The 12,026-nt window shown below is 45.6% G+C and overlaps 1 protein-coding gene across 1 annotated transcript in view; it reads left to right on the top strand.

Annotated features, from left to right (window-relative positions):
• The window catches only part of TEAD1 (TEA domain transcription factor 1), a 32,443-nt gene that overhangs the window by 9,783 nt on the left and 10,634 nt on the right, over positions 1-12,026 (top strand). The window contains exon 6 of the mRNA XM_054283733.1: positions 3,913-4,086. Within this exon, the coding sequence (XP_054139708.1) occupies positions 3,913-4,086 (174 nt within the window). The remainder of the gene's footprint in view (positions 1-3,912; positions 4,087-12,026) is intronic.

Raw genomic sequence — 12,026 nt, 5'->3', positions numbered from 1 at the left:
TCCTATAGTCAGGCATAATTTTCCCATCTGAGCACTCAGCACTTCTGGAACTGGGGCTGCAGGGTCTGAAATCAGGCAGGCCAGAGCTGAAAGATGCATCTTCCCTGTTGCAGAAAAGCTGATGGAAACGTTGTGTAAGCACCTTGCCCAAGCAGGCAGTCCTAGTTTCACACTGGGAAGTGCTGGGCAACCTTGAGGTGTCAGGGAACTGCCTTCCCTCATCACCTACCTCTCCGCTTCTGCAACCATAAAGTCACCCAAACCCCCCTTTTACTTCACATTTCTGATTCAATCCCTGAGCAGATCCAGGCAGGAGTCTGAATGCAGGGAGGTCCATGAAAAACCAGGTTGCCCATGCAGCTGTGTGGTAGCATACATCACAGAAAGTTCAGTTAACATTTCACAGGAATGTGTTAAAAACCTTAACAACAGGACTTGGTACAGACTCCAGTTAGAGCATTAAAATGTCATGTTTATAACTCCCAATCTGCTTCAGTGGAGGACAACAGCAGCAGGAATTAAATATTCAGTTACTAGTGTGTTTTGGTAGAAACAAGAAAACTTGTTGGCAGACCGAGTGATTTTCTTACATCAGCAGGAAATTAAAGCGTTTCAGATTTATGAGATACGGCAGCAGAGCCGAGGCTGGGCAGGGTTTGGGTTAGGGCTGCACACAGACTGATGATACCCCAGTGCCTGGCTCCCCCAGGAGCACAGTGATTGCTAGGGCAGGTGTGCCAGTGGGATTTGGGAGCGTTGAAGCACCCTTGCACTCAGCTGCTGTGCCCATGAGCAAGGTCATCCCCACAGAAACAGCTGCCCCCTGCCTTCCTCCCTGCTCAGCATCTACATCACCCTGTGCATGGGGAGCCATTCACTCCTCCATGTGCTGATCTGTGTGCTTGTGCCAGGATATAAGGGCAAAACTGGTGAGGAGCTTTTGCAAGTTACACGTGCTGGCTGATAGAGCAGGTGTAGGTGGTTCGTCTTTGTTCTGCACCAGCTTAAATGCTTGCATCCCCTGCCATTGGCAATTTGTCTTGGTTCTTTTAAATTCCTAAGTGGATTATAATTTTTCTCGTGGTATTATTTGACAACAGTCATATTTCATGGCTTTACTGCATTCTTTGGATGGTTGGAATTTTTCTAAGGGAAGGAGCTCAGCTTTAAGAGGCGGCCATCTCCAGGGCATGTCGTGTAATGCAGACACAGGAGGCAGAGCTGGAAATGTTCTTCCTATTCTTGTGTACTTAGAAACTACAGGATTTGACTTGTGCTGGTTTATGGCATCTAAAGCACATTATTGCCCCTATGCCAGATGCAAATCCTTTAAATGCTTCGGTGTGAGTAAATTCCTCAGCAACTAATGTACTTCAATGACTCTGGAATACTCAGTCTAAACCAACAGTGAATTATCAATATAATGAGGATGTTTTTAAGCTTTTCAGACACTAATGGGCGCAAAAATATAGGCAGAAAACTTTGCTCCTTTGCCTTTATCCATGCCTCAGTTGCTGTCGTGTTTGTCTAAAAGCGATAGGGATCATTTCAGTACCCATTTACCCTGCTCCAGTACTGCATTATCATTTGTTAGTTTGCAGAAATATGCCGTGTCTAATTAGCTTAGTAATGATTGTACTTAGCATAGGAATTGCAGCAACATAAGGAGAAAATAATCACACATTGCAATATCAAAATAAACATTTCTGTCCTAAGAATGTTGTCAGGTGATGTCATACCATCTGTCCTACTGTACCCGCTCAGAAATTTTGCTGCAGCAGCATCTGGTGCTTTGGCGAGCTCTGCAGACAACTGTGGCAGCTTTGCAGCTGCCTCCAACTCTGCTTTTATATTTAAAGGGTATTAAGACTTCATGCTCCATGCCCCTATAAATGCGTTTGCTTTTACTGAAGTTTGGATCCTGAGCAATTTGTATATTTGCCTGGCTTGCAGAATAAGGCACAGTGTGTGAATTGTCTTGGGAGTTTCCAGTGGCCAAACTGTAAAATGCAGCTCTCCCTTCCCCCTTGCCTCCCCAGCCGTCTTTAAGCTGGGAGAGAGACACCCTTTTGGGGAGGAGGACAATTTACAGGAGAATCTGAGCCCTCGATTCTGTTTCCATTAAAATGTGGTTATTTATACAACCTGGAACAACTCCAGCAGAGAAGACTGAGAGGAAACAATCCCCAGTTTTTTTTGCTTGTGGAAATGCCTTAATGAGATGTTATGTTTTCCTTTTTCCTTCTACAGAATTTAGAAAGAAATACAACCCTGCGAGAAAACACAGGCTGTATCTCGTTTTTGGCCCCATACCCAGATGAGTGTTCTCTGGTTCTAAATTCAGATTTCACTGTGCTAGATGATTTTTTAATAGATTTCAATTTCATTTCCTAAGTGCAGAAATCCAGCCAGTCCATTTCCTTTTCCCCAGAGTTTTGGACATCTGCTAGGGAAGACTTTGCTCACACCGAAGGAAGGCTCTGAGTGGTTGCCCAATTCATTTAGATTTGTCACTTCAATTTGTTCATTCAGCAGGTACATTGTAAACAAAATAGCTTAAATGAGGTTTGCTTTGAGGCTTTAAATATTTTATTTGTGCCTAGCTTTTGGGAATTGCCCCTTATGTACAGCATCTGTTCAGTGTGACAGGGTTCTCTAGTGTTCATTGACTGCATGTCAGCTTTCCCTTAACTGAGTTAGCGAAATGTTTTGTGATCTGCGTGGGGAAAGCCCCCAGTGTTTAATCCTGCCACTCTGGAGCTCCCTTACTCTGCTCTGGTGACCCTGGGAGGTGCTGACTGACTGCTGGAGGGTCTTTCCTGGTGTTCATCCTTCCAGCTTCGTTTCGGGGGCTGAAATGTTCTCTTGGGGGAATGGCAGCCCCTAAAAGATCATGTTGGGCTCCTTTGGGGTGGACTTCACTGGGCCAAGGGTGTCCCCCAGGCAGGAGAGGCACTGCCAAGGTGATTGCTGTGGTTATAGTGAGGTGTGATGGGATGAAGTTAAGAAATGGGAAATTGAGGCCGAATGTGTTTTGGCAGGGATGGTCCTCTACAGAGCTGGCTCCCGAGGGAAGGGGGAAAAGTTGGGCTCTTGAATATTACATGGGTTGAAATACAGGAGGACAATGTCTGTAGGAACAGCAGTATAGTAGTATAGTAGGAGTTCCTGTAAAATCTATGTACTGTATAAGTGGCCTTGCCCCAGTTCTAGTTATTTTAAATGAGCCACAGCTGCAAAGTCCTTAGTTGGGCAGCAGCTGTGGCTCGTGAAGGTTACTAGGATAAAAGGGGGTGGGTTGAGAGCCCTGGAGAAGCCCTGATGAAGTCCCAAGGAATGGCACTGCTGAGAAGAGCTGCATGTGAGAAAGTCACCCAGAAGGTATGGACTTTAGGAATATAATAACAGCAGTATGATTACAACACAGCAGTGCAGAGAAACTGGCCTTCTTGTCATCCTGCAGTCAAAAGGAAATGCCCTCCATCTCTTTTTAGCTGAGTTGTGCTGCAGATAGAGGTTTGCAATGTGCAGGAGCGGGCTCTGTGGCACCAGCAGAACTTCAGGCTCTGAGGACACAGGCCATTAAAACTCGCTGTTCAAAGGAGCAAAAATAAACTTTCCTCCTGAGCAATTCATCTTTTTATGCTCAGTGAAGGGCTCTTTATCACCGTGCTGCCGCTGGGCCTTGCAGTGTAAATGACCCCCTTGCAGAGGCTTTGGGGCTTGCCGTGGGGACACAGGGGTTTTTATTTGATGTTGACCCTTGTTCACAAGGGTGTGTGCCACAATCAGTGAAGCTGTTCCTGGGAACCATGCTGCAGAAAATCCCAGTGCCAGGAGGGAGTGATGCAGTCCATGGGAGCACAGCCCTGCTCTGTTCCTCTGGCTGATTTCCCTGTTTCTCCCCTGCAGTACAACAAACACCTCTTCGTGCACATCGGACACGCCAACCATTCTTACAGCGACCCCTTGCTGGAGTCGGTGGACATCCGCCAGATCTACGACAAATTCCCCGAGAAGAAGGGCGGCCTGAAGGAGCTCTTTGGGAAGGGGCCGCAGAACGCTTTCTTCCTCGTCAAGTTCTGGGTGAGTCCGCCGGGAAAAACGCCAAGCGCTTGTTTTGAAAAGTTTAATAGTAATAAAATGGTTATAAAAATAGTAATACAATTAGGGTAATAATAATTTGGACAATTTGGATTAGGACAATATGAGACAATAGAGACAAAGAGTTATGGATGGTCCAGGTACCTTTTCTGAGAACAATAAGCCCAAAAAAGGCCCCAGGTTAACAGAGGATTAATCCTTAAAAGCAGCAGCCTGTTGCATATTCATACACTTCATACACGATGCATAAATTCCATTCAAACAGAGGATCCTGTCTGGGCAGTGTCAGCTTCTTCCTCTGAATCCTGACAGCATCTTCGAGGCAGGAAGAAGTTAATTTCCTCTGATTATGGAGCAATAAATTCTTTTTCTCTGAAAGGTTCAGGTGTCCTGTGGCTGCTACCTCACTGCAAGTCCTTTCTTTAAAAAAAGTATCTTCCATAGCACAGTTTCTATTTTAACATTTTTTATAACCTAAAACTATATTTAACACACTACTTAAGAGCCTTAATACAGCATTACTTCCTAACACGACACATATAACATTCATTTCAATATTTGCCAAAAGCCAATCATAAAATACACGTTTTTCACATAAGGCGTGGAGGGAAGGACCCTGCTGCCCAGCAGGGCTGTGGGAGGTGTTTCCCCCTCTGTTACCATGCAGAGCTGTTTTCCCTTCCCTGGCACAGAGCTGGCAGCTCCAGCAGCCAGGGCAGATGTGCCCCAGCTGTGCCTGGCCCTGCACTGCTGGGCAGCAGCCAGCAGGTACCCAGAGCCCGTTTGGAGATGGGAACTGCCATCTAGTGGTCCAGGGAAAGGCAGGGAATGGAGGCTGCTTTGGGGATTGCCGAGGTGCAGCTGCTGCCAGGTGCAGGGTGTGAGGGTCAGCCCTGCCCTCAGCCCCTGCTTGTGCACAGACATCCAAGCTGAGGCAGCTCTGAGCCTGGCAGGCTCTCAGGGCTGCTTTCTTGAAGCACATCTGCTTTCTCCTTGCCTTTTTGTTGGTCAGCCACAGGATTCTGCTCCATAGCTTGTCATGTTCAGAGCAAGGGTGAAAGAATAAGTGGAATGGAGGGCTGGGATGCTGCACATTGATCTAGTAGTGGTGAATTTCATTGATAAGCCAGGTTTTTCTTATTGTATTTGCAAATTATCGTGTTAGCGACATAACCATAAAATAATAAAATCATTTAGGCTGGAAAAGGTCCCAGATCATTGAGTTCAACCATCAGCCAAGTCCACCACTGAACTACTAAAAGGTTCATCCAAAAGGATCAGCAAATCTGCAGGCTGAGCCTCATGCTTATACTAAAGCTTTTTATGCTCACTAATTTGTTGGGGTATTTTTTGTGGCATGCTCATTTTCCTAGCAGCAGTTAGCATCTAAGCATTTACATTTTTTCTTTTAGAACTTCACTAAAAGGGGCGTATTTAGGGTTTAATTACAGGGTGGACAGGTTGAGGCTGAAACCAGAAGAGGTTGATCTGGAACCACTGCTTACAATCAGATTTCCTTGAGCTTATCTATGGGATTTGAAATACTCTACACCTCATAAATGCCCCGGACTTCATATCTTTCCAAGAGCTTCTGTGGCACCAGATTTAGGAGTGGAAACTGGAATGAGGGAAACTCTTTTTTTTACTCAAATCTGGATGTAGAAGGACTAAGCCACTGAGCAGAAGCTGTGTTGGACTGCAGAAGAAACCCATTGAGAAATTCACAGGGCTTAAAACTGGGCCTGTGAGCTGTAGACCAAGTGTTTGAGGGCTGGCTGAGCAAAGAGGCCAGAAAGAGCAAAGAACAGAGCAGAGGGAGCTGAAACACAGTGGTACCAGTGGTCTGGAACAGGCAGGTGAGAATGTGGGGTCAAAAAGAGGGAGGCAGTGGGAAGAGGGAGCATTTGGGATAAGGAAACACAGGCATGAAGTACAACAAAGAAAGTTTCTGGGAGGTGAGAAAAGGACAAACATAACAGCAGGAGAAATCTGCCTGCAGTGGAGCAGAGCTGGGAGTTAAGGGTCTGTGACCACTAAATACATTTCCTTGAGAAATTTGGCTTGAGCTGAGGCCATCATCTCACCAATCCACTCTGTGTAATAAATATTTGCAGAGCACACTGGCAAAAATGAATGTCACTTCACATGCCTGTTCTCATTTCCCACAGAGGATGATAAGCCTCAGACTTTATACTAGATGTGGATGCAGCAGAGATTTATGATATGGTAACTGAGGAATTGTATGTTCTGCTTTTTCTCCACGTGGAAATTGATTTTCAGGCACACTGAATGCTCCAAGGTGTACCTAAAGCCAGTAGAGACCTTTTTGGGATCATTGGGGTCTGTGGTGCTCTCCTGACTTTGGAAATCCCAGTGCCAGCCTTCTCTGCTCTGTCTGCTGCCAGCAGTGCTCCCCTTGAACACTCCTGTCCCAGCCCCACATCTGTGACACATCTGGGGGGCTGGCACCCCCCTTCTCCCCAGGTGCTCACTGACACATCAGACTCAGGCTGCCTTGAGGCCTCGAGGTGATGCCGTGAAATAAACCCCTGTGGAATGGGCAATTCTGCGCTCAGCACGGGTCCTGAGGAGCTCGGGAAGCAGCACAGGGAACAGCAGAGACAAAGAAAGGTTGTGAGGATGTTCAGCTGTGTGGCTGAAGCCTGTGACATGACACAGTTCAGCAGCCAGGATGTGCAGGCAGCTTCAATCCAACATTTCCTAACCTCACCGTGCCTTCCAACACAATGGCCTTTTAACACAATTTTGTGCTGTATTAACTTAGAGATTAAAAACCATACAGTGCTAACATCCTTCTGAGTTATACATTAAAAATGTGGTGAGAACACTTTCCTGAGCCATGATCTTAAAATAAACCAGTGCATTTTCTCTCTCATCAAGTGAGTGAGGCAGAGAAGGTGCCTGGGGTGGTGTTTGAGTGTTGCAAGAGTCACAAGGAATGCTCTTCTAGGAAAAACTTCACACCAGTGGCCCCCAGTCCTAAACATGTGTAGGAATATGTCCAGGAAAGCCAGAAGATAGCTAGTCATGAGAATTAGATCCTAAGCTGTCAGCTCACTGTCCTTTATTACTCTCACCCCAACAGGGCGTTTCTTCAGGAAAAAAAGGATGCTGTTCCCTTTTTTATGGGGAGTGTTAAAAAACTCTTTTAACCAGTCATAATATTACCAGGAAAAAGCTGGCACAGGTTGCTGACAGTGGTTTTTGACCCTATAAGTGATCTCAAATATATTCGTATGGAGAGAGATTAATTTTGGCTGAATTAAGTATCTGGTTCTGAATTAGTATCACCTCTCTCATCATCTGCTACTCCTCCTCCTCTGTAAGTTCAGCTCCTCCCTGCTTCAGTTCATGGTGTGTGGTTATTGCCTAGTCCCAATAGTCTGTCTCACCATTTATTTCCCATTTCCCATCCTTTGTGCTGTCTCCCTCCCTCATTCCCATGTAGCCATCAATCATTTGCTCAGCACTGTAAGCTGCTGCATCCCAGGTGATCGTGGCACCCCTTGTTTGGGTGGGCAAAAGAGGAAGGTGAATTTTGGTTGGGCACATTATTACAGGTGTGAAAGCACTCTGAGGAGAGTCAGTGAACAAAAAGCAGGGTCTGAGTGAAAGAAGTCAAAGCAAACCAGAGAAGGGAAGCTGGAGAGTGAGAAGGTTGAAAGTGAAGGTGAGGATTGGGTGCCAGGAGGAATGGTGACCCTGCAAATGGATTTAAGGGGAGTCAGCATGCCACTGGAGGCAGCACAAGGGGTGTTTTGTTAGACATTATTCGTGCTGTGGAATGAGAATATGGGAAACAGGAAGACCACAGATGAGTACTTGTGCTGAGGATGACTAAGGCAGAAAGCAGCTGAGCTCTGGTAGCTGGAAACAAAACTCCTCTGGCTCTTTCCCCTTTAGTTCTGCTTCAGGCTGCTCACCAGCACAGCTTTCCCTGCTGTCCTGATTTCAGTAATAAGGTTTGACTGCAAAAAAGGTGGGAGGGAAAGGTCTGAGATCCTGCAAGAAGACATCTGCCAGTTGTGGATTTGACCTACCCAGGCAGCACTGGGATGGAGTACAAAGCAAAGTTTGCTTTGCTGTGCAGAGCTTTATTGGTTAGTGCAGATTGTATCTCATGGGAAACACAGCCTGATGCTGGGAATGGATGAACTCCTGGCCCTGGTCCTGGTGACACATCTGGATGTCACACTTTTGGGCCTCTTCCTACATAGCAGTGCAGGAGGTACAAAAGGAAGAGACTCCTCCTCCTACACCACCTCAAACAACCTGCAGTGCAATGCCCTGGCCCTTGCCTTGCGCCTGGAATGCAGTGACTTTGTTCCTCTGCTTTATCCCAGAGAGCCCCTGGGGACCCCAGAGTTCAGGAGAATTGCCACAGAGACAGAGTTTTACACTAATGAGGGAGTTTCACTTGGCGTGCTGTAAATAAGGAGCAATGTCCTGATGGTGTGGCGCAGGAAGTTTGTGTGACAGGGGTATGAGACTGGAGATTACTGGGTTGTAGAATTAAAACAAAAATTAAGGTGGCTGAACAAATGTAAAAGCTGTCCTAGAACACTGATGCAGAATTCAGACAAGGCTGAAGAGTATCTGTGGAGGAAACCCTTCCCTGGGTGCAGGTTAATTGCACAATCCTGCTTCTCTCACCTCATGGGACTAAGCCCAATCTGTGCAAAACAACCAGGAATGATTTGTGGCATCTAACCTTAATCTGAGTGTGGTCAAGGTTCCTGGTGGTCAGTTTGTATTTAAACTGCTTTTGTGACTTGGGAATAGCCTGAGTTTTCTGCTCTTTAAAGTTCCTGTCAGCCTGTCTAAAAGCCCAGTCAGCACAGGGTGCCTGTGCTGGTTTTTTTATTGGTTCTATCCACGTTCATATCTAGTGCTAGCCCCACTGATTGCTCACTACTATCCCTAAATTCTCTAATTGTAAGCAATACACTTAGGCCTCCTAGACGAAATTCTGCTGCTGTAACTTTGTTTTGCCTCAACCCCAAGTGCAAATTTTGAGGCAAATTTTGCATGACTTTTCCATGTAACCCACGTGCCTGCCTCCACAGGGATCCTCAGTGCTGGTGTAAGCACACCTTGCAATAAAGTGCTGGGATTTTGTGTCTCTCACTCTGCCAAATGCTCTGTGCCAGCCTGAACTCTGATTTCTGCAGCTACAGGGACAGGTTTGGGAAGCAAATGTGTCTGAAAGGAGAATGGTTGTTCTCTCATTGGTGACATAGGAAAAAAACAACTGATATAAATTAATGTTGGCCTGTCAGGCTTTCTATGGATCTGATCCACTGACTTAATTTTGTGTTTGCAGTAGCTTGAACTATTCTTCTAACTGAGGAAAGCTTAGCCAGAGCTCACTGCAACTCTGAAACCAAGACCCAAACTCATCTGAAGATGTGTGGATGATATTAATTGATGTTTAAAATGAATGCCTCTATTTGCAGGAATCTGCAATGCAAACTAGGAGTTTTAGAAAGTAATGCATATTATAATTAGGGCAAGCTTTTAAAGATGCTTTGAAGTCCTAAACATTTTTGAAATTCAAATGTGGGATGGAAATAAAGGAATCTACACAATAAAGGGGCATTAAATTATGTCTCCCAAAATTTCACTGTTTTATAGATGTAAATATATGCCATAATTAGTGGTAAGTAACATGAGGAGGATAGTTAAGTTTATTCCTATTCTTATTCAAAACAGCTGTGGCATGAAAAATAATGCTCCTTCTCTTTGTGATACACTGGAACAAACAATTTACCCATGTAATCAGTGTTCAGAAATGGCTTGTGCCTGTGGTCTCCTCCCACCCCCTCTGAATTTATCCCCATGTGCCTCCAGCCGTCTTAAAAGGTGCAGAGATTCTTTGTGCCCTTCATTCACACACACAATTGGGGTTCTTCTCTTTTCTTCTCTTTTCTTCTCTTTTCTTCTCTTTTCTTCTCTTTTCTTCTCTTTTCTTCTCTTTTCTTCTTTCGTTCTTTCTCTTTTTCTCTTTCTTTTCTCTCTTTCTCTCTTTCTCTCTTTCTCTCTTTCTCTCTCTCTTTTTCTTTTCTTTTCTTTTCTTTTCTTTTCTTTTCTTTTCTTTTCTTTTCTTTTCTTCTTTCATTCTTTCCCTTTTTTTCTTTCTTTTCTCCCTTTCTCTCTCCCTTCCTTCCTTCCTCTCTCTCTCTCTCTCTCTCTCTTTCCTTCTTTCTTTTTCTTGCTTTCCTTTTCTTTCTCTCTTCTTTTCTTTCCTTTCTTTCTCTCTTCTTTTCTTTCCTTTCTTGCTTGTAATTTATATTGCATAATCCAGAATCTGGGACTTCCCTCCACACACACACACACACACAGCATGACTGCCAAATGATCTGCACTCACAACTGGGGCCTGGAACAAGAATGGCTCCAGGGCCAGCATGCAAATGCATGCAAAACAAACGAGATATGGAAGAAAGCAGCCCTGGCACAGGGAGGAGGACCCTGAGCAGGGTGGCAGTGGAGGGGCAGGGTCAGAGCAGCTCGGTTTGTCCCTCACAAACCCAGCCCTGGACAAGGGGCAGGGTCCGAGCAGCTCGGTTTGTCCATCTCAAACCCAGCCCTGGACAAGGGGCAGGGTCAGAGCAGCTCGGTTTGTCCCTCACAAACCCAGCCCTGGACAAGGGGCAGGGTCAGAGCAGCTCGGTTTGTCCCTCACAAACCCAGCCCTGGACAAGGGGCAGGGTCAGAGCAGCTCGGTTTGTCCCTCACAAACCCAGCCCTGGACACCATTCCTGAGCTGCACAGCAGCGTGCCAACGGCCCAGATGCTCCCTCTGGAAAAAATTGCTTCACAGTTTGGAATGGCTGCTCTTTGGTGGAGCTCTGGGGAGGAGGAGGGTGCTGGGTCACCCACCTGCCCGCTCGGAGCAGCTGCTCAGCCCTAGGTGCTGTAATTAGTGCCCTTATTAATGTGCCCCATGTGAGTGCTGAGTGCCACTGCAAACTGCCCTGGCCCTCCCCAGCTCCCACTTTCCAGTAGGTGCTGCTTTCCTTCTCCTCGGCAGGATGGAGTTAGGCTCTTCTCAGCAAGTTTTGCTGGAGTTGCTTTTTTGTTAGCCAAAGCTGTTATTATTCCACAAGCACTCTGCCTGTAGCACAGAGCCTGAGAGCTCTGGGGAAAGGAATGGGGTTTTTTAATTTATTTTAAATTGAGTTTTACTCTTTATTTTGGTTGCAGCCATCTCTCTTTGGGTGCAGTTTCCAGCACACTGGCAGAGACTTCTCCATTCAGTGTGTTGAACACTTGGTGCTCTTAATATGCAATATTTCCAGTGCTACCCATTGACAAGCTGTGCTTTATTAATGAATTAATCATGCTCTTGCACTGGAGATAGGCTGCCAGAAATCTGAGTGCCTCTTCCACCTCCAAGTGTATTCATATAAAACTCCGTGCCCAGAAATAAATCTGAATTAGAGTTTTACTCTTGAAAGGGAAAAAAAAAATTAGAAATTCCATTTGTGGTTTTGGGCTTTCTCCTCCCTAAACTGTATTGATCTTTAAAACTCAATGAGTAAATGGACTCCTGCTCATTAATGTGATCATCCCATAATGTTTGACATGCCATAGTGTTTGAACTCACACCAATATATTTGAAGTCACAGCACTCCAGAGGCTTGGCTGTTGTCACCTTTTTCACAAGGATCATTGAAACAGGAAATTATAAGGAGAAGACTAATAAGATAAACTTCTGTATTTCAATTTTGTTATTATATTTGTGTAGCCCTACCTGCCACAGGTGGCTCAGGCAGTGAACCTCTCTAAGTAATGTTTGCCTTTGGACAGTACCAAGCTACTCAAACCAGAGCATCCCTGTCAAAAGACAAAAGACCCCAAGGCGATTTCTCCTCATCTCAGAATCATTCCAGCATTCCG

This window comes from Melozone crissalis, unplaced genomic scaffold (genome assembly GCF_028551555.1).
Source record: "Melozone crissalis strain CALT ecotype California unplaced genomic scaffold, PUWL_Pcris_2 ptg000038l_1, whole genome shotgun sequence".
In the NCBI taxonomy this organism is placed as follows: domain Eukaryota; kingdom Metazoa; phylum Chordata; class Aves; order Passeriformes; family Passerellidae; genus Melozone; species Melozone crissalis.
This window is presented reverse-complemented; position numbering and strand designations above follow the sequence as displayed.